The sequence below is a fragment of the Ovis aries genome, chromosome 24 (assembly GCF_016772045.2).
Source record: "Ovis aries strain OAR_USU_Benz2616 breed Rambouillet chromosome 24, ARS-UI_Ramb_v3.0, whole genome shotgun sequence".
NCBI classification, from domain to species: Eukaryota; Metazoa; Chordata; class Mammalia; order Artiodactyla; family Bovidae; genus Ovis; species Ovis aries.
In genome coordinates, this window is record NC_056077.1 from 42,026,533 (window position 1) to 42,048,220 (window position 21,688).

The following is a 21,688-nucleotide window of genomic DNA, read 5'->3' on the forward strand; positions in this document are numbered from 1 at the left end:
CAGACGCAGCTCCCACACGGTCCCCCCAGAAGGCATCCACCACTAGGAGCAGAGCCATTTGGCAGCCGGGGACTTGAGGTGGGGCACGTGGGGCTGCCGGCACAGGCTTCCTCCCGCTGCTGAGCTGGAGGCAGCCACTCCCCACGGGGCCCTGACCCCATGCCTCCTCCGAGAGGCTGCCCGCTGACCTCCAGAAGGGGCTGCACGCGTGTTCCTGGTGGGGGTCGCTGACCTCCAGAAGGGGCTGCACGCGTGTTCCTGGTGGGGGTCGCCTTTCCAGCAGCAGAGCCTCGGTGCCACTGTTTGAGTCACTGGCACAGCCCCCCGGCAGCGCCTCAGAGGAGGGTCCGTGGCAGCCGTGGGGATCCGCAGTCCTGTCCGGAGGCCCATCGCCTGCCCTGACGATGGAGGAACGGCCTGGTAATTTACTGCTACAATCAGCGTGTGTTCACAGTTCAGCTGCTGGCAGAGGGCACGGGAGCCCTTTCCAGAGGAGCGTCCGGGGTTCGCTGGGGCTTCTGGGGCTTGGGGCTGGCAGGGGCTGCTGCCCAGGGGGTCCGCACCTGCTTACCCTGTCCCTCCCGAGCACACGCGCTCGCGCGAGCCTCGTCGCTTCTCTCCCTCTGGTTAGAACTCCCAACCGCGTCAGAGCGTCATGAAACGGCCAAATCAATGCGATTCGGCTCGTTGCGGGTTGGCCGTCAACAACAAGGAGACAGGACGATCCCTGATCTCAAAGGACGAAGTCTGTGAGTGTAAGTGACACGGGGTTTGAACCCGAGTCCCTCTGGGGAAGACCTTGAGGGTTGGGACCTTCCTTCAGATCCCAGACCCGTGAAAGCTTCCCCTCACGCCCTGTGACGCCGGGGCAGACGGACCTGCAGGCAGTGGCCACTGACCGCTAGCGTGGCTGAGCTCTGCCCCAGGAGTGTTGCCCAAGAGGAGGGGTGCCCTGGGAGGGTCCCCCACTCTGCTGCCGCCCACGTGCACCCGCAGCAGTGCCCCCCCCGCCCTGCACCGTGGTCGGCGTCCGGTGGCCCTCTCCGAGGCCCACCCTGGCCTGCCAGCTCCCGTGGCAGCTCCTGGGACGGCTCTGGCCAGGGATCTGCTCCCCTGGGGGAGCAGCCCGGTCACCGGTCTCGAGCCCTTCACCGTCTGCCCAGGCGCTGCTCTGGGTTGGGCTCCTTTAAAGAAAATTATGTCTCCTTTCAGCTGTGCTGGGTCTTCACTGCTGCACGGGTCTCTCCTGTGGCAGAGCAGGGGCTCTGGGGCACACCAGCCTCAGCCGTCGCGGTTCCCGGGCTCCAGGGCCCAGGGACGCGGGCTTAGCTGCTCTGCGGTTTGTGGGATCTTCCCGGATCAGGGGTGGAACCCGTGTCTCCTGCATTGCCAGGCGGCTTCTTCACCACGGGGCCACCCGGAAGCCCTCCTTTTACGTTTTAGCGTACACATTTTCACTCTCCCTGAAGCTTACACGCTCAAACCGTGTGCTCCCCCCACAGCAACACCCAGCAAAGCAGGCTGTTTGACCAGGTCTTCATCAGACCCCTGGCTGGGTGGCCTGACCGCCCCCTAGACTGAAGGGTGAGGCACAGACCTCCCTGAGGCGTGGCGACCGGAGCAAGGACCGCCCTCCTTTTCCTCCAGGCCGCAGTGGGAAACTGGGTCCCTCTCAATTTGGGGCTCATGTTTGTGGATTAAAGAAACAGTGTTGCAGTCCTAGCCAGTATTCATGCTTCAAATAATGAACACACTAGCAGCCAGCCAGCCACACACACTCCACCCCGTCTTCAGAGCGGAGCCGCCAGGGTGCAGGTGGCTTTAATATTTCAGGCAGTGATTTGGGGACAGCCGAGGGGTCAGCCTGCAGAGGAATGCCGCGTCACTGGGGAGCCAGGCTGGTCGCCACTGACTCAGAACCCCCTCAGCAACCGACATGGAGGAGACGAAAGGGTGGCTTTGCATCGCTGCTGTTGGCCCTGAACTGTGCCCTGAGTTCTCGGGGATTTCAGGCCAGGGATCCGGAGGCTGGAGGGGCTGGAGGCGGCTCCGATCAGAGCACCAGTTAACAACCAAGAACACTGTTGATACAGAAATGCTGTCAACTGTCCGTGATAAGTTAATCAATAGGTTCTTAAAGAATATTTAACTATTTGGCCACACCGGGCCTGAGCTGTGGCAACCGGGGCCCTCACTGTGCCATGCGGGGTCTAGCTTCCCGGCCAGGGTCGAACCCGGCCCCTTGTACTGGGGGCAGACGGTCATGGCTGCTGACCCACCAGGGAAGCCTCAGCAGTGATCTAAGCAGTGGAGAATTGGGGGAATCCTGGTCAAAGAAGTAAAGTTAAAACAAAAATTTTAAATTGATCACTTTATGTTTTCTCCTGAAAGACTGATGATAGAAAGGGGAAGTTAGTGAAACCGGTGTTTTCTGTAATGAATAGAAATGAACATCTTCTTGGCCCCTTCGGGCCCCCCGGCCTCTAGTGTGTGCTGTGCGTCTGCGCTGACCAGCCTCCTCAGGAGACAGCGTTCGTCTCTCTCTTTTGGCTGTGCCTCGAGGCCTCTGGGATCTTAGTGCCCCGACCAGGGACTGCACCTGGGGCACGGCAGCTAAGTCCAGGTCTTAGCCCTGGACTGCCAGGGAGCTCCCCGAGTTGCCTGTTTCTTAAACGAACTACTGGGGCCTCCCTGGCAGTCCAGCAGCTAAGGCTGTGCCCCCAGAGCAGGCCCCGGGTCAGTCTCGGCCAGGGGACTAGACCTCACGGCAGCCGAGCCGGGACGCACCCAAACAAAGAGCGAAAAATGTTCAGAGAGATAAGCGCGTCAACTCCAAGGCACCACTTACCAAACTGCTTTAAGGCACAATCGTCTTGAGGGGAAGGGTTTTCTTATAGCTGGAAAACTAGATTAAAACCCAGTAAATATTTCACACAAACATCAAAAAGTTATAACCACATCCACCAGTTCATTCAGTCCTATGTGACTAATTCTTGATTTTAATCTGGTAACAGTTTTATGAAGCCATCAGGTTTTCCATTAGAATTCTTTAATTTCTTACAGAGAGACGCAGGTTTTGGTCCTGGGGTAACGTGCCCAGGTCACAGGGTGCTTTCCTGTGCCCCCCAGAAGTCATGAGGGAAGAGTTTCACTCCCAGCCAGTAGAGAGGGCAGCTGCCCCTCCTGTTCTGCTCCAGGATACAGCGACCAGGTGCCTTTTCAACAGGCAGGCTTGCAAAAGGAGCAGAAGTTTTGTTATCTGCAGGCAGACACAGCTTCACTTTCAACTTTTCACACTGAAATCATTTCAGATCCCGGGAGTATTGTGCAGACAGCTCAGAGGACCCCGAGCCCCGCACGGCTTCCCCAGGCCCGCACGTCTGGAAACTAGGGGAGGAGGGTTGGTGGCACCGTCAAGGGGCCTGCAGGTCCGTCCGGGTTCCAGTTGTTCTTCCGGGTGTGCTGGGGGCTCCCCCGCAGTACGGTCTGTGCAGAATGGGACTGGGCCAAAGATTCCTCTCGGCGGGAGGAGGAGCATTCTGTTCTACTCCCATCACGTGAGGGGCCACGGACCCCAGCGGATGGGGCCCCTAGGGTGAAGGGGAATCGCGCGCAGCCTTGCCGCCCAGTCAGTGGAGGACTGACTGAAAAGAGGCTTAAAATGTCCTCACAAAAAGAAAAGGAAGAGAGGGACTTCCCCGGTGGTCCAGTGGCTCAGAATCCACCTTGCAAACCTTGCAACGCAGGGGATGCAGGTTCTATCCCTGGTCAGAGAACCGAGATGCCATGTGCTGCAGAGCAGCTAAGGCCCAGAGCCACACCCCCCGGGCCCACGCGCCCTGGAGCCGGGGCGCCCCAGAAGGTCCGTGCGTCACAATGGAAGACCCTGCGTGACACGAGGACGTTGCGTGCGGGAACTAAGACCCAACAGGGCCAAATAAGTAATTGAAAAGAAATACATCATGTCTTTTTTAAAGGCTTATAATTATAGATATTTATAACCACTGTGTTTACATGTTTAGGAAAGAAAAAAGATTTAAATATAGAAAAGGAAAAGTCCTTACACGGGTGTTTTCAGCCCACTCTGCGTCATCTCTTCTCTCCTAACGTCGCATCTGTGCCTCCAGGCCTTCAGGCACAGACAGAACTTCACACGCACAGTTACCACCCAGCAGCCACTCGGCCTGGACTCGCCGGGCAGTGAACAAAGCACTCTGCCAGGGGGTCCTTCTGACAATACACGGAGGCTACTGGAACTGAAGCACTTGCTCGGGCTTATTGGCAGAGGCTGGAGTGGGCAGGAGTCACGTGACCCAGGTTCCAGGATCAGAGGGGTCCCTGAGCGAGATAACATCGCATCTCAAACTTACGAGATGGGAGGAGCCATGAGGTCATCCCTGGTGCATGAGGCTGCTTCCCACTTGCTTGGGAGCCTGACCAGCCCCCGGGACGGGCTCCTGCAGGCTGAGCGGCCTCCCTCAGGTTACGCTGGTCCCCATCTCCCGCCCAAGGCCGTGAGAGGCAGACGCCCGTGTGCACTCAGGACCGAGGGACCCCTGCCTTTCTGGGGAGGGCCTCTCCCCGATGCGTGGGAGCCTGGGGGTGTCTGCCGGAGTGGGAGCAGCCCCACGAGTGCATGACTAGGGTGACCGTTCGCTGACGGAGCCCCCGCGTGTGCCGGCCGCCCCAGCAGAATTACCAGCCGCAGCCCGTTTTCACTCAGAAGCGTCTCAGCGTGCATTCGTCACCTCGTGGTACCCATGAGAGCACATCAGTGCCCCCCGCCCCCGTCTCAGACGCTGGGGGGCTGGCGCTCCCTCCCCTAGCAGCTCCCCCCGCCTCACACAGAGGGGGGCCCATCCGAGTCCCTGGACCCCGCCACACCTCCAGGCAGGAGCCAGGACGCTCTGCTTGAGGAGCCCCCATTTTGAGGGGGTTCCTGTCGCCCACGGTCATGAGTCCTGCCGACAGCCTCGGTGTGGGCAGCCCTCCTGCCCCCCGCCCGCCGCCCGCCTTCAGGTCCTGTGGGAGCCTGCCCTCCCCGAGGGCCCCACCTCCCCCGTGAGGCTCTGCTAGACACCCGGCCCCACTTCCCCAGGCTGGCTCTGGGAGAGCGTCCTCTGAACCCCACTGATTACAGCCTCTGGCCTGCACGCTCACAAGCACAGTGTTCACACTTGATGCCTGCTGTCTCAGGGTGGGGTGGGGGAGCTTTTTTCCTCCAAGATCCTGACTCTAAGCCCCTGGGAAGGGACAGGGACCCAGCTGAATCTTTTATTTTCTTGAGGCCAAGCAGGACGCTGTGCACACAGCAGGCACCCCATCGATATTTGCTGAGGATATGAATTATAAACGTCAAGATCACGCTGACTGTGTGCCCGGCAGAGGAGGCCGTGTCCTGGGGGAAACGGGCGGCTCAGAGTCGCCCATGTGAGCAGCTGGACGGGCAGGCGGGCGGGGCAGCAGGTCTCGCTGCCTCCTTAGGCACAAAGGCCTCCCCGATGCCGCGCGTGCCCCTGCCCTGCGCCCCACTCCCCCCACCCCCGCCCCGTCCTCTGAAGGCAGCAGGGGCGGTGTGTCCCAGCGCGGGAGCGGGAGGCCGGCGACCCACAGGTCCTCCCGGACTCTCCCCTCCCCAGCTCCTCCATCTCGCTCCCTCTCGGCTCGGAGTGTCTCTCTCCGATCTGTAAACACTGGGCGCCGGCCCTCTCCTCCACGTGTGTCCTTTCCTGAGGCAGCCCGCACGTGTGCGTTTAATGGCCATCTTTCCGCTGATGGTCTCCAGCCTTCTAGGCCGAACCTCTTCTGGGGGTTCCAGGCTCACATACCCATGTGCTTAGCTGCCAACGTTTCTCTCTTCCCCACAGCATAGCGGATACATCCGGGACTGAGTCCATGTGTCAGTGAGGATGATTTGGCTCCAAAAAAAAAAAAAAAAAATGCGAGCAACACCTTGCAGAATAAGGACGTACGCTGTTCTGTCCTGAGGGCAGGAAGCTGACGGTCGGTTCAACAAGGTAACCATCGACCCGGGTGCTCTCTGCCTTTCGCGAGGCCACCCCCAGCGCTTGGCTTGGTTCTTAAGCTTTGCCTTACGAATTAGTGAGAAGGCTACTTTCAAGCATCACAAAAACATCTTCTAGAAGCGGGCTATGTCCCGATGAGTCTCTCTTTTAATAGGGAGGAATCTTTTCCAGGAGTGCCCCGCCCCCGGACCGCACGCTCACACCCTGCCTACAAGGGGAGTGGCAGGGGAGGGTGAAGCGCTGCGTTTCCAAGGCGTCCACGGCCACCGTCATCTCTGTTGCCTGGGCCGCACCCACAGCCTGGCAGCTGCCCTCCCAGCTTCTGCTCCAGCCTCTCCTCCATCCGTCTGCCTTCCATCAACTGCGACCGAACACACGTTTCCAAGTACAAGGTGCACGGCACGCGCATCAGTGTGTTCTCTCTCCTCCATCACTGAGAAGTTTTCCACCATCATCTGCGATGACAGTCACGCTCCATGAGCGCATCCGTCTAGCCATAAGAAGCAGCTACTCAAACGGAGACCCAGCACAGCCAAAAACAAAAACACAAAATATATATTTTAAAGTTGTTCAGATTTAAGTTTTAACCTAATGTTTTAAGAGCTCACAGCAAGCCAGAGTCTTAAAAGAGAAGAGGGGATCGTGAAGCCAAGCTTGTGAGATTCACCCGTAGAGCAAGAAAGCAAAGGCGGCGACGCGAGAGAAAGGCCCGCGGCGCAAGGGGAGCGTGAGTGCCGAGGCTGCGGAGGCTTGGCGGGCTTTCCTTTCCTCTCTCAGTCTGTCTTGGCTGCACTGGGCCTTTGTTGCCGCGCGTGGGCTTCTCACTGTGGCGGCTCCTCTTGGTGTCGGGCACAGGCTCCGGGCCCGCGGGCTCAGTAGCCAGGGCGCACACGCTTGGTTGCCCTGCGGCATGTGGGATCCTCCTGGACCAGGGATCGAATCCCACGCCCCTCCCTGCATTGGCAGGCGGATTCCCAACCACTGGACCACCTGAGAAGTCCCTTGGAGCTCCGACAGGGAGGACACGGAGCTTGAGAGGCGGCCTGGATCCCTGAGAACCAACCCCCTGCACAAACTGCAGCCCTCAGACAGTACATGGCTCGCGAGGAGGGGGATAACCTGAAGGCAAGCGGGGCCCATGCCTGCTCTCCCACCCGACCCTCGGGGGGCAGCCCACGCCTCCGCGCCGGCGCAGGACGCCTGGGGTGTGGCCAGGGAGGAGCCGGGTCTCAACCGCTGCCCTCGAGCCACCCCCCACCCTGCACATAAGCTACAGGCGCTCCCCAGCCCCGCAAACCCCAGTGTGGAGGGCAGAGGGGGTCACTGAACCCGAAACCCGGGGCTAGGACAGGCTGACGTGAACTCCTGATCAGAAGTCACGACGGAAGTCCTGATACCAGCAGCGGGCGGTCATGCGAGGTCAGAGGCTGCGGCCGTTTCCCCTCCCTGCACTGCCGTGGGGTCACCCACACTTCCCTGAACCCCGGTGCCACCGAAGGTGACAAGAACGAGGGGTTACAGGAAGAAGCCTTGAAATGACTGGTCATGAGAGGAACTGGATCTCAACAGACTGGACACTCACTGATGGGACAGGACACGTGTCTGCCTGGGGCAGGCGTCTGGGCCTCCAAAGAAAAGTGGAGTTCAATTTTAGAAGATCAAGAAAGTTGAGATTATTTTTCATTCAGTTGCATAAAGTATATGTTTTATAAGTGTTCCCTGCCCACTCCTCAAGGTCTTGTTTAAAACTTTTCAGCACTACCTCTCTGTACTCAAAATAAAGTCCGAAATCCTTCTGTGGCCCCCGGGGTCCTGACGACCCGGCTCCCAGCCGCCCCTCCAGCCTCACCTCCAGCCAGTGCACGCAGCACAAGGGGGTCAGGGATGTGGACTCCAAGGTGAGTGAATCCTGGCTCCTCCTGGGTCTGTCCCTGGTCAGCTCTGCACCTGTCTCCTTGCAGGTAAAACAGGGGCCACAACAGAGAGCTGGTGGCAAAGGACGCTGCCCCCTGACGAGGGCAGCGTGTCTAGACACGCACGCGGCCTCTTCTTTCAACTAGAGCTTCTTGAGGGTTGCTAACTAGGGCTCTGAGGCCTGCCTCCCCTCCCATCCGCCGTTGCCATAGCACTCAAGGTCCTTTGTCGCCAGCCGAGTGCAGAGCAGTTCTGAGGACACCACAGGAAGCCCGAAACCGTGATGTGTGAGTGACTCGGGTGTATGGTGGTCTCCTAATGCCACTTGGTGGCGTCCACACTGGGTCTTCATGGCGGTGCCTGGGCTTGCTCCAGCTGCGGTGACCAGGGGCTGCTCTCCGCTGTGGTGTGCGGGCTTCTCGCCGCAGCGGCTTCTCTTGTGCAGAGCGCCGGCTCCGAGGCGTGTGGGCTCCAGGAGCTGTGGCACGTGGGCTCAGAGGAGCCCAGGCTCAATAGCTGTGGCGCACGGGTTAGTGGCTCCACGCATGTGAGGTCTTCCGGACCAGGGATGGAACCCGTGTCTCCTCCACTGGCAGGCGGCTTCTTCAGCACTGAGCCTCCAGGCCAGCCCAGCATCTCTCTTTAGCAGAGCAGATGTCCAGTTAATGACCAAAAAGCTGCATCTAGAAACTGACGTGATGGCCTTGTTTTCAGGATAGTGTGGTGTGGTCCTGGCCAGATCAGGGCCAGGAAGGGCTGAGGTGGGCCAGATGCTCACCTGTTACACCCTCAGGCGCCCACTCACGTCTTCTCCAGACCTTCCCTGAAGTTGAGGTGAATTCTGATTCTCCCTTAAAAACTAAATGGACAAGGGAAATTGTTCACAAATGAAAAAGTGGAGAAACTTGGCAAACGTGAGGCCTGGGTGGTCAAAACGCACATCTCCCGTGGGAGGATGGGGCGCGATCCGGCGCCGGTGATGAGCACGGCACCATCCCGGCGGTGTCACCACGGAAACGGGACCTGACTCCGGTCCTGAGATCAGGTTATACTAATGAGAGTCTGTGACTTTTAACAGAACCCGTCGGGGACAGGCCGAGACTGACAGTGTAACAGCAGGCGAGCTCCTGGAGCGGAGAGCAGACACGACCGAAAGCCAGGCGGGGTCTGCGGGTGGGACCTTAACGCGGGGTCGCCACCGACTGCGCGCCTGAGTGGCTGGGGCGGTCACGGAGGGAAAACAAGCGGGCGACAGGAGTGGCGTGACGGGGCGCCACGGGCGACAGGTGCGGGCTCCCCAGGGCTCCAGAGCAAGGCTAAGGCGGACGGCGCACGGAGAAACGCGCGCGCAGGCGACCCTGAGGTTTCGCCCTCTTGCTCAAGTTCGCCCGTGACTCCAAGATCAGCGCCTGGGTGCCCTCCCCGCCGCGCGTACCGACGGCCCTGCGGCTCCGGCGCCCCGCGCGGGGAAACGCCCAGCCGCGCCCAGGGCGCCCGCGCGGACGGGCCTGCCTGGGACTCGGCGGCTCCGAGGAGCCGCGCGACTGTTCGAGAAGAGGCGGGGCGTGCGCGGGCGGCGGAGGACGCGATTGGTCGGCGCGCGGTGACGTGTCGGCGCGCGCCGGGAACGCCTCGCCGCGGCAGGGCGCGATTGGTCGGCGCGCGGTGACGTATAGGGGGCGCGCCGGGAACGCCCACACGGCGGTAGCGCTCGGGCCCGGCGGCTGCGGATGAATGGCCCGGAGGCCGGGCGCCGCGAGGCCGCTCCTCGGTGGGCTCGGGCCGGCCGCGCTCGTCGCTCGGGCTCTGGTCTCCGCCTCCCTTGGCCTCGTTCGCCGCGGCCGACGGCGGACGGGAGGTTCAAGCTCTCGGGCTCCGCCGCCTTCCACTCTCCTCGGCGGCTGCCCGGGCCTCGCGCAGGGGCCGGGCGGGGCTCCGGCCGGGCTGCAGACCTCGGACGGCAGCGCGCCCGTGCCCCGGCACACCGGGGCTCTCGCCCCGCGGACGCATCGCCGACAGCGCGACCACGGCGGGACTGAGGTGGGTCTCTGGTCGGGCCGCGGTGGAGCGGTTCCCGCACACCCGCTCGGTGTCGCTGACCCCTGGAGCCGAGGGGCGCGCGCGAAGCTGCCGTGGGACGCCGAGCGAGCGGGTCCTGGGGAAGGAACTCCAGAATAGAGGAAATGAGGGTCGGGCAGGGTGAGGCGGGCGTTAGTGACGCTCTAACCCGAGGCCCGAGGGCAGGAGCGGGCGTGAGCCGTGGCCAGAGTGTCCCGGGCACCGGGGACACCCCCGGGAGCGGAGAGAGCTGACGGGCGAGCCCGGAGAAGGCCCTGGGGGCGTGGACGCCGGGAGGGACCAGAGCTCGAGAGTGGGTGCCTGATGCGAGGGGAGCCTGCGAGGCGCCCCGGGGATCCGGTTTTCGCTCAAGTGCAGTGGCCTCGCCGTTCCTATGCCTGTTTCCCACTGGTGAGTTGACTTCTTGCCCTTCCCCCGTCAACTCCAGGCTGATGGTCGTTAAGGAGTAAATTCTAAGTAAGACTCAATGCATCAGGGAGTTAGAGCAGGAGGGGACCGAGGCGAATCTCTCCGGGCTCCGGCGGTTAGTTAATGGGATTTAGCACCTGGTAACGGAGTTTTGTTTATGTCAACAAGTATTTTCAGTAGATGAAACGGGGATTTAAAGTTCACCAAGGCTGAAGCTTCCTTTGGTGACTGTGCCAACTGAATATGAGATGTTCTCGTCAATATGAATCAAAGTATGGATTAATGAAAACCTAAATTCGGGTTGAGCTTCATAAACTAGAAATTAAAAGGACTGAAAAACAACCTTTTAATGGGGTTAATTCTGAAGGAGCTGGTACTTATCCTAAGACGGCTATTTTCTTTTTTTTGCTAAAAGACGAGAGTTGTGAGGCTTTAGTCCCCTGTGGGAGCCCAGCTGACTTGGGCGTTTACAATGTGCGTTTACTTTGATCAGCTGTACTATAAATCCTGGTGACTGAAATTCAGGCCGTCGTTGCTTTTCTCCTGAGTTTTTCTGATTCTTGCAGGCGACGTTTTTCTCTGCCGTCTGTGTTTTGGACACGTTCTTACAATGGAGTTCCCCGATTTGGGGAAGCGCTGTTCAGAGAAAGCGTGCAGGCAGCTAGGTAAGTAGTTTTGAGAGAACCGCAGCACAAGTTGGGCGTTTTGTCATCTGCGTGCCGGGAGAACCGGCCGTTGTCTTTGTCAGCTGATGTCCTTTGGGTCTTGGCCTTTGGGGCTCTTCAGCAATGAGGTGCTGGACTGAGGTTGAGGCTCTGTACAGCCCGGTAGGAGGCTGGCTGCCAGCGCTGGGTGGATGAAGAGCGCTGTTTAGACACTCAGGTGCCCTCTGAGCTGAGATCTCTCTGGAAAGGGTAGCTGTACCCATTCTGCAGTGTTGCTGGCATTGTTGCTGGCATTGTGAAATTCACAGATCCCAATTATTTTATTCTCTTGTAATACCTCAAGGATGTGTTTGATAGGCGTTATATGAACTCAGGGAAGGTAAATACTTGTTTAATAACGACGTATGATTATTTTGTTCTAGTCTTTAAAGCACTTCACTGTTTTGGTTTTTTTTTTTTTAATAGATTTTCTTCCGTTAAAATGTGACTCGTGTAAACAAGATTTCTGTAAAGATCAGTTACATATGCTGCGCATAAGGGTCCCCTTGCATTCACCAAGGTAATCGGTCACACTCCTTTCTGAAGATTCTGATCCTCCCTCTCCAGAGCTGCGCTGCCCGAGGTAGTGGGCACGAGCCACACGTAGCCGAAGCTCAGCTGGAGTGAAAGGAGCCGTAAAGTCCTGTTAGGATTAGGTTAGACCTGTGTGGACAGGGCAGGGAGGAGCGTCCACCTTCCCAGGAAGCTCGGGCCGAGCAGCTCAAAAACCACAGGTTATTCTCGGGGGTTCCTGGAATCAGCTGCTGTATCCAGACCCTCAAAGCTTACTTAACATGTTGAAACATTTAGTTTAGCCAGCACTCTGCTGGTTCCCCATGGTGGCAGCTCAGATGTGCAGATGGTGGCCTTTCAGGCTTAGACCAGTGTTGGCTGTGGTCTGGGCCCTCGCTGATCCATGGGGGCGGGGGAGGGTGACTCATGTTCGCCCAGCACCAAGGGCCAGGCAAAGCTGTGGTTTTGTTGACTTGACCTTCCTGTCTCCCTGGATAGGGTGAGTCTGCCTAGAGATGACTCAGCATTGCTTGCTTGCTTAATTCGCCCACGGGCCAGCTGCGGGAGTGCCCTTGGGTGGTGTTCAGCTCCGATTCCAGGCACTCTGGGGTTACCTGTCACCCGCCCACATCAGCATCACCTCAGCGTGCTCCTGAGTGAAGCCAGCCCAGCCTGGCCCTGAGGGATTGCTCCCGAGTGAAGCCAGCCCGGCCTGGCCCTGAGGGATTGCTCCTGAGTGAAGCCAGCCTGGCCTGGCCCTGAGGGATTGCTCCCCAGTGAAGCCAGCCCGGCCTGGCCCTGAGGGATTGCTCCTGAGTGAAGCCAGCCCGGCCTGGCCCTGAGGGATTGCTCCCCAGTGAAGCCAGCCTGGCCTGGCCCTGAGGGATTGCTCCCCAGTGAAGCCAGCCTGGCCTGGCCCTGAGGGATTGCTCCCGAGTGAAGCCAGCCCGGCCTGGCCCTGAGGGATGCTGACTGTGCCAGGTGCTCTGCTGCTGCGTGCCCTGCTGCACCCTTCCAGAGCCCCCTGTCCTGGGCTTGGCGGGTGGCCACATCTGCCCGTGTGGGCATGGCGGGAGGGCCGCTGGCCGGCAGGGCCGGGGCTCCTCAGCTGGCGTTTGCTCCTGGCAGCCCCGCCCGCCCTGGAGGCATCTGGGCAGCTTCTCCACTCACTCCTGGTGCCGGACTCCCAAGGCTGGCCATCCGGACTGCCCACCCGCTACCCTCCTGGGTGGCCTCGCCGGCTCTCCTGGGGGGGGTCTCTGTGGGCGGGTGATTGTCCGTTGGGCATTGGCTCCCCTGGGGTCTGCCCGAGCTGACTGCCAGTCCTCCCGTGAGGGTGAGGCTGGTGTCTGACGGTGCCGCGGTCCTTTCTGTGGTGTGCGTGAGTTTGGTTCTCTGATAGCCCTGTCGTCTCACGCTTGTTGTTTAGGATGGCCAGGTCCGGTGTGCCCGCCCTGTAACAGCCCTGTCCCAGTGAGACGGGGGGAGAGCCCCGATGTGGCGGTCGGAGCGCACACGGGTGGAGACTGTCGGCGTCCCCCCGGGCAGGAGACAGCGAAGGTGAGGCAGGTGCCGCGTCCTTGGCGGAGAGGTGGAGTTAGACCCTGATGATCGTTGGTGAACGACAGGGAGGCCTGCGGGCTGCGGTCCTCGGGATCGAAGCCGTTGGACACAGCCGAGCGGCTGAACTGACCAATTTGCCGAGTGTTCCTCCTGGACTGTGAGCGGTGTGGGCTCACAAGCGTGTTTCCTCATTATCAGGGTCTACGCTAGGGTTTGCTTTCCTTACAGGAATCTCACTGTTTCTCTGAAGGTGGAAAGTTAGCGTGGTTTTTAGGAATCCCTGCCCACGTGCGCTTTGTTCCCGAGCTCCCAGGAGGCAGCGCAGCACGCTCTGATGGCGCGCAGACCCCAGCGCGCGTCTGTCCGTCGGGAGCGGGCGTGGGGCCGCCTGCCTTCCCCGCTGCTGCGGGGCCCGGGCACCCTCGCTCCGGCGGCGCTCCTGGCGCTCGTGGGCGCTGGCAGTGTTCACCCTCCTGCTGCTGCTCGGGGGCGCCCGTGAGCGCCTTGTCCCGGTGTGGCAGCCTCCCGCGGGCTGAGCCTCGCAGACTGGGAGCCCTGGGCCCGCGCCCGCTCCGCCCGCGCTCCTCTGCGCTGGCCCTGCTGGGCGGGCCTGTTCCCCCCCAAGTTCCCGAGTCTGTGTCCCCGTGTGGGTGCTCGGTGCTGGGTCCTGGTCACGCAGGCTCGCGGCGGTCAGGGCAGCTCTGCTGTGGGGAGGGGGTCTCCTGGAGGCACGGCCTCCTCCCCCAGGCCTCCACACCAGCTTGCAGGGGTTCACGTCTGCTGAGTGCGCCCTGCTTGTCCGCGAGCTTTCCCTAAAGGCGGGGCTGTTCCTTTCATCTTTTGCCGTTTTGCGTTCATCCCTTTTCAGAACATCTCTTGGCCACTGCAGAGCTTCAGGCGGAGTCGGAGCCGCCACCCATGACCACCTCGGTGTCTGAGGAGCCCCGGGCTGGCTGCGGCCTGTCCCGCCCTCAGAGAAGGGGCTCGCGGGCCTCCCGCATGGCCCCGCGCTGCGCGCTCCCCGGGCCGACCAGTGGTCCTCCGGGATGTGGACTGCGCGGCCCCCTCTCTCAGCCTCCAGCGCGTCTCCAGGCCCCGCTCCTGTGAGGCCGAGTCGCCGTCTGCCGCCGCGGGTTCTGGCTTCCAGTCCTCGGCCGTCTCCGTGTGCTCCAGCCGCTCCCTGCTTCCCGCGCTCAGTGCAGGACAAAGTCGATTACAACAGCCTGGAGCAGGAGGCGAAGCCTGCCCTGAGCCTCCGCCCCAGGCTCTCTGCTCAGTCCCTGCCCGCCGCTCCTTGCTGTCCCCTGCGCTCGGCCACTGCCTGCCTTGGCGGAGGGCCGCCCCCGGCTGCTGGCCCTGCCTCCTCCCTTGCGCCTGCACAGTTGGGAGTGTCTGGCAGCTTAGGTCGCCCAGAGGCCCCCGCGGAGCACAGGTGCCGCTGGCCCCGGGCCCCCGCTGGCTCCCCTCGCGCTGTGTGGCCTTCTCCCGTGACCGTCTGCCCCCACCCCCATCTCGTCTCTCTCTGGGAGCGCCCCCGGCACCAAGTGCTGGCTGCTGGCTCTGTGTGTGTCTGTTAAGTTTCCTGCACGCTTAGTAAGCATTTTTCTGTTTACCTGACAGGTCTCAGTGAAAGCCTGGCGCCTTCATACTGTTAAGAACTATTGTGGGTTGAGGGTTGAAGGTCTCACTTGGGGGCTTGCTGAGTGATCGCTCAGCGAGGCGGTTGGGACATTGAAGTGACTTGTGCTTTCCCAGGTGTTTACGTCGGGCTGCAGGAGAGAGATGCTGCGGGCGGCGTGTGAGGAGTGCCGCGGCAGCCTCTGCCTCCAGCACAGACGCCCTCTGGACCACGGCTGCGCCCGCAGGGCCCACCCCGGCAGCTCAGCCGGGTGAGGACAGCCTCACTCAGCCTACGCGTTGGGACCACCTGGACCTGGAATTGAGTCCCACGCTTGGCCGTGGGGGCGCAGTATTCGCTGTGGGGTTTGGGTGAATATGATCTAAATTGTAAGTGGACTCAATTGAAGCTGGATTCTAGTCGTTGTCTGCTGGGACCTCAGTTCTGAAGCTAGAAGCCACGCTCACGGTGCGGGGGGCGGGGGCAGGCTCCTTTCTGGGGCCGCGGGGAGGGTGGTCCCCGTCTCCCTGTGGCCCCCTGGCCTGCGGACGCATCACCCTGATCTCTGCCTCCCATGGCGTTCTGTCTGCGGCGGTCGCCAAGCGTCCCCTTGGCAGCCCAGCAGCCTGTGGGGCCAGATAGTGACCCCCTGCCCGCACTGTGAGCTCAGCTTCACACGCTGTCAGCCGCCTGCCCTCCCCGTGGGCCTGGGGTTGCCGTGGTCCAGCCGCCTCCTGATGGCAGCCCAGCCAGGAGAGCCCCCTCGGGAATGTGGACCATCTGCCCCCACCTGAAGCTGGGTCCCCTGCCGCCTCCTGTGACCGTCTCTCGTGGCGTCTGCCTGAACCAGGCGGAGGGTCCCCTCATCCCCGTGCGTGTGGCCTCCGTGCTAGAGGTGAGGAGTTGGCGGAACGCTGGCCTGAGCCTTCCCCACAGGTGCTTGGAACCCAGGCTGTCGGGGTTTCCCGCGAGGGGCTGGGCAGCTGGCCGGCCCGGCGCTTCAGGCGTGGCCCGGGACAGGTCGGGGGGACGGTCACGCTAAGCGCTCACGGCGCGGCTCCTGCCTGGCCGCTGGGGCTCTGCGCCCCGTCCTGGCCAGACGGGGGAGAGGGTGTGCGCCAGCCTGCAGGCTCCTCAGTCCCGGGTGACCCTGAGAGACACTTCACCGCTGGCGTCTGAAGCCCTGTGGGTGGTGAATGTTCTGTACATGACTACCCACTTCTAGTTAATCCAGACAAACCTAAAAACAAGCAGTTTTCTTCTCTTTCAGGTTCAAAGTAAAGTGATGGTGTGGCTGATCCTGCCCAGACGGGCCTGCTCGCGTGCATGACGCCCCTCGTGCTCCAGCAGGCCCTGCTCCCCACGCGGGCAGCTCTGGCCTGGGCGCCAGTCGCAGGCTTCTGTTGCTCAGACCACCGACAGCGGGCCACACGCCGTCTTCCCACGTGGCTCCTGTGATCGGCCATCCGAGCCCAGGTGGAGGGGGACCGCCTCCCCTGTTGGGGTCCTTGTCCAGGTGTCCTCCCGCCCACCGCTCCCGATCCACTGAGAGGACAGCCGTGACCCTCTGACTACAGGCATTGTGGTGACGCCAGGAGAGCCCTCGTCTTCTGGGACCTCAGGCACCAGGAAACCGGAGGAAGAGAAATGCTGTCTGGTTGGGTCCCCATCGTAACCCACAGGGCACGCAGCCGGGGTCACCCTTTGCTTGCTGGGTTCGGAGCCTCAGGGCATGGTGGAGGGCAGTGTGTTGGGTCCGCAGTCCGCAGGTGGGAGATGCGGCTGTCTGTGGCCCTCCTCTGGTTCGTGGTGGCAGGTCTAGGCCGCTGGCCCTTAGATGTGCCGGGATCGCCCGGGGGCCTGTGAGTAGCGCAGCCCCACCCTGCCCGCGTTCCTGCTGCCGTGGGTCTCAGGGCGCGAGCACGAAGCACTTCCTGGGGTCTGGGTCTACGTGGCGGCCGCTCGCCGGTGTTAGGAAGCAGCGTTGAGTGTCGGGAACTTGAGTGTGTGTCTTCTCAACTGCAGGTTCTGTGCCATCTGTACACAGATCACGTCTGTCTCAGGAGAGGTCAATGTCCAAACTGACTCTGTAGAGCTGGGTTTTGAAGACCATACCAAAAAAAAAAATCTCGTTACAAATATTTACAGGTTGAAATAGTATTTTGGATGTAATGGATTAAATAAAGTATTAAAGTGAATTTTACTTTTTTTTTTGTTCTAATCGTGGCTACTGGGAATTCTAAAAGCAGGTAGAGAGCGTGCTTCCTGTTTCTCTCAGCACTGTCCTTGACCGTCCAAACCAAAGGGCAAGGATGGGCCGCGTTGTCAGTGACCGTGAGCTTACGTGAATGCGCTCTCGTTTCTCAGCTTAGGCGTGGAACGTGCAAGTGTATTCAGGGCCTGAGAAGCCAGCGTTTTCCTGAAGGCCCCGTGTGAAGAGATGCTGCGATGGTGTGGAGGGGGAAGGTCAGGACAGCAGGCGTCTGCCGGGCAGTCCCTGTCGCCGTTTATGGAGGTCGAGGTCCCCTAGGACCTGGGCATGTCGCTGCCCCGATGCTTTGCTCCTTAGGGCGCGTTGCTGTGCTGGAGGGGCGTGTCTCAGAGCTGGGTGAGTGCCGGGGTCCAGCCCCCGGGGTCCAGGGTAATTCAAAGGGGAGAGGGAGTAGATGTCTTAGGAAAGAACTTACTTAATTACAGATATAGACAGGTTAGAAAATCGTGTAGTAGGAAAGATTAGTGGAGAAAAAGGCTGAATAACTTGGTTTACGTGGAATACTAATAAAACTCCAAGACAAGGAATTTGCACCATCTACGTAGGCCACCAGTGCCCGCTTGAATAGCAGAGGGTGCCCTGCCTTGGGCTCCGTCTCGCGTGGGTCTTAAAAGCCAGGGCAAGTAAGTAGACATGGCGAGCATCCACGCTCCGGATGGGAATTCAGCCAGAAGGCAAAAGAACGACACGGGGGAATCAGTCTTTCCAGAGACTGATCCGTTTTCTTTATTTTCAGGTTTGCTTATATACTTTTTGTTACACACAGGGATGAATACAGAGTCACGCGGGGTCAGCAGACCTGACCCTTGTCACAATCAGGTGCTTCATATAAAAGTATGCAAAGGTCTTAGGGGTTTTACATCATCTTCTGGCCATGAGGCCTGCTGACATTTTATGGCCCTTTCTGATAACGGTCAGTCAACCAGAAAACTTATTTTTTCCAGGGGTGATTTTTTCTTAAACCAGGCGCCACCCTCCGAAGGTACCAGATAACGTTGCATTCCTATAGGGTGAGGGTGCAGGGGGTTATAATCAAGAAAAGGAATTTACTTAGCCTAAGGTTTAACATGATTAATCTTAAAGGTTAATACTTATTTCTCCCACATGCTGGTTGTTATAAGGGCAGGGGATATGGAGATTTAGCAGCAAATATTGGCTCAACAAATGAAAAACCCTTCACCAATATAATTCCCAATCAACCCACTATACTATACTAATACTTTTCTAACTTCTCAAAAGAATCTGTATTTAGAAAGTTTTAAAGCATCTCGTGCCTCTCACGGTTAGGAGGCCGTAAACAATCACATGTGGCCGGACGAACCCGCTCAGGCAGGCTAGAGAACCTTCAGAGGAGTTTGTAAGTTGAAACACTCTTGTCACGCCCAGGAATTTTTATTAACTGGAGCTGTAGGTTAACTCCTCTGAAAGAGGTGGTGGGGGTCAGCCCCCCCGTAAAGTCAGAAGTGTAGGTGAGAGCATAAAACAGTAAAGTAGGCAGACTGGTTTTGGGGGCAGATGCTCGGGAACAGGGGGTCTCCTGAGGCTCGATCCCGCCTTCGCGTATGCCGAGCCTCCTTCCTCATGACCTTTGCCACGGGCGGAGTTCCTCATGCTGGCTCCCAGCAGGTGAGAGGTCCCAAGTTGGCCTCCAGGAGGCCAGTTTCCTCCCCATCAGTTTCCCTGCACCCCCATCGGCTGTTCCATGGGCTCCGTTTTCTCCTGATGATGAAAACGTGGTGTCATCGGCCGTTCTGCCTTGGTGAGCAGAGTTGAGCGTTAGTTCTGAGAATTCCTTGTGGACATGACGACGTCCCAAAGGATGGGGAAGCCGCAATGCAAGTTTCTGTAGGAAGTGCTGACACAGAGTTCTGAGTGCCCCTTTTTGAGTGTCACAGGTCTGCGTGCGTTTTTGAGAGGAGGCTGTGCTCCCTGCCTCAGCTGCTGGGCGTGCCCTGGAGCGTGCTGTGGTGTCGGCAGCGGTCCCTTCACCTGTGAGTGCCTGGGCCTCGGTGCCCGGCGCTGGGCCCACCACCACCCGGCTGCAGGAGGAGGGTCAGGCTGGCCTCAGCAAGTCCACGCGTCTCTTGAGAGGGTCAGGGAAGGGAGAGCCTTGGGGCAGCTGAGCGTGTTCTCCCGCCGCCTGGGGTCTTCAGCACGTGCAGCCACACCTTCCCTGCTGCCTTGTCCTGCCTCTGCGTTACGAGCCGCGCGCAGGGCCAGGCTGCCTGCCCAGTGCTCCGTGTCCAGTGAGCAGTCCTGCCGGCGGAGCTGGTGCGAGGCTGCAGTATCAGACGTGCCCACAAGGTGTCACCAGAGGGCCCCTGAGAACCAGGGCGCCTGCGACCAGGACCTTGGTTCTGCAGGCAGCCACGTCCAGGCGCCGGGAGGGGCACGACCCGTCAGCCCCAAGCCCGTCTCTGCAGGTCGTCCGTGTTCAGAGGGATTGGGGTTTTTCAAGTGCGTTTTTAAAATCGATTTTTACTGGATTTGCCTGCTTTCCAGTCTTGTTTCTACTGCACAGCGAGGTGAGTCGGCTGTGTGCACATGGCCTCTGTTTTGGACTCCCTTCCCAGTCAGGGTGCCTCGGAGCCCTCAGTAGCGTTTCCCGCGCTGCCCAGGATGTGGCCATCACTCACCGGTGTCATGCGCCGTGTCGGTAGTGTGCGCACGTCCGTCCCCGTCTCCCAGTCCTTGCCCTCCCCTTCCCCCTCGTTCCCATGCTTGTTCTTGGTCGGGCTTCCACATTCAGTCTTTGCAGCGATGCTACGGCCCAATCTGGAAGGTGGGTTCTGAAGTGAGTTTCCGAAGCGGTCTCCGTTTTCCAGGTTTGAAGCTGCTCAGCAAGGACTGTGGATGTGGGCCTAGTCCTGCAGCTGCCCTGAGACGGGGGTGCCGGGGGTGTCGGGGGTGTCGGGAAGGCGGCGGGAGGGAGACAAGTCTGACCTTCCCACCTGGTCGAGTGTGAACGTCTGAGGGTAAGTGCTGACTTACTGCAAGGCTGCGGTCAGCCACCGCCGTGTGCTGCACGAGGGGAGTGGGCGGCGTGGAAGAGCCGAGGGGAGCGGGGAGGGGCTGCGAGGGGAGCGGGGCCGCGGTGGGGGTGCGTGCAGGCGGTTGCTGTGCAGAGACAGCCCACCACCGGAGGGGCCACGACGGGGCCGCTTCGGCGCCGTCGCTCAGTCCCCTCGTGCTGGGAGGCGGCGTGGGCCACGTATAACACGGCTGTCGCTCATTTACAGGGTGACTTGGAAGTCGCTGGTTTTGAGTGGGGCCCAAAGGAAGAGGTCAGTTTGTAGTACAGACGGTCCTGCACTTGGGTCACGAAACTCAGAAGACCTGAGAACCACACGCCTGCCTAAGCAGCTCCCGATGCGCTGTGGGCACGGTAGACACGCAGTTGGGGCTGAGCCCCTGACGGGGGCGCCGTGTTAGCCCGTGACTGTGGGACCCTGGACCAGGTCCATTTCACCTGCACCGTTAATCAAAGTCGTTTTAAGACTTTCTGTTCCTTGAGGCCTCACGGGGCCTGGACGATGAGATGCTCACCTGAGTTGTTTCCCAGGAGCTTGCAGTCAGCTGGGCCGGGTTCCAGCTGAGCTGGTTAAGAGTGGACAGGACCTCCGAACCTCCAGAGGGCAAGCACGAGTCTCCTCTCCACAACCTTTGACATCAGAGCTGAGAACTTCACCCCTAGTCTCTAAATGCCTCCACTTTTGAACATGCAGAGACCTGTGGTGAGGTTAACACCTTCATGGACCGAGATTATCCCAGCTTTTGCCCACCTCCCTGCGCTCCCCACCCATCCGACCTCAGGCCGCCCTGCTTCTCTGGGCCCCTTGCCTTCGCGGAGGTGGAGCTAAGGTTTGTTGTTCCCTCTCCCGCTTGGCCAGTTTCCTGCGGACTTCGGCATTTTGGCTAGCTGTGCTTCCAGCAAAGTGAGCCTGGTCGACGAGGCTCTGTTGGGTGGGTGTGGCGCAGTCCAATGCACACTGACGGTGCTGATTTTCTTGGTTTTCTGTCCCATTGTTTGTCTCCGGGATGTAGCTGTTTTCTGTTGACTAGCGGTCCTGCTATATGAGCAGTTTCCGTTTGGGGTGTGGGACCTGATGGTCTTCTAAACTTGACTTTTTCCTCTTTCAGCCCACAAGCAGCACCAACAGTAAATCCCGAATCGCTCAAATGCAGTTTCAGAAATTGAGATGAATTCAAGGTGGAGTTTACGTATTGCCTGCAAGAGCTGGTCACTCTTTATATTCATGCCTACAGGGTAGCCGTTCAGGATTTCAATGCAAAGATGTGACGCTTACAAGAACCCTTCCTCTTGGCAGCCCTAGCCTGCAAAGCTGACAAAATCTTTGTTCACATTCTCAGCCTTTCAGTTTCTTCCGGAATTGAGTGAAAAATGGTTCTAACTGAAAGGCTTACTTCTCTAGGTTTCCCCTCTTCGCCTTATTTATCGGCCCATGTCATCTATATATATGTTATATATGTCTTGTTTTATATATGTGTGTGTGTGTTAGTCATTTTTTCAGCTATTTTCAATGGGAGGCTTTCTGGGAATCACCGCTCCCTGTTTCCAAACCAAGCTCTA

The 21,688-nt window shown here is 59.7% G+C and overlaps 1 protein-coding gene across 18 annotated transcripts in view; it reads left to right on the forward strand.

The window, feature by feature from the left end:
• The first annotated feature begins 9,638 nt into the window (after positions 1-9,638).
• The window catches only part of C24H7orf50 (chromosome 24 C7orf50 homolog), a 77,926-nt gene continuing 65,876 nt past the window's right edge, over positions 9,639-21,688 (forward strand). For 5 of the 18 annotated variants that reach the window (XM_060406118.1, XM_060406117.1, XM_060406119.1 and 2 more), the window contains exon 1: positions 9,639-9,980. In XM_060406118.1, coding sequence (XP_060262101.1) covers positions 9,675-9,980 — 306 coding nt within the window. In that variant the 5' untranslated portion in view covers positions 9,639-9,674. The other 13 variants (XR_009598435.1, XR_009598436.1, XR_009598433.1 and 10 more) reach the window with 13 other exon arrangements.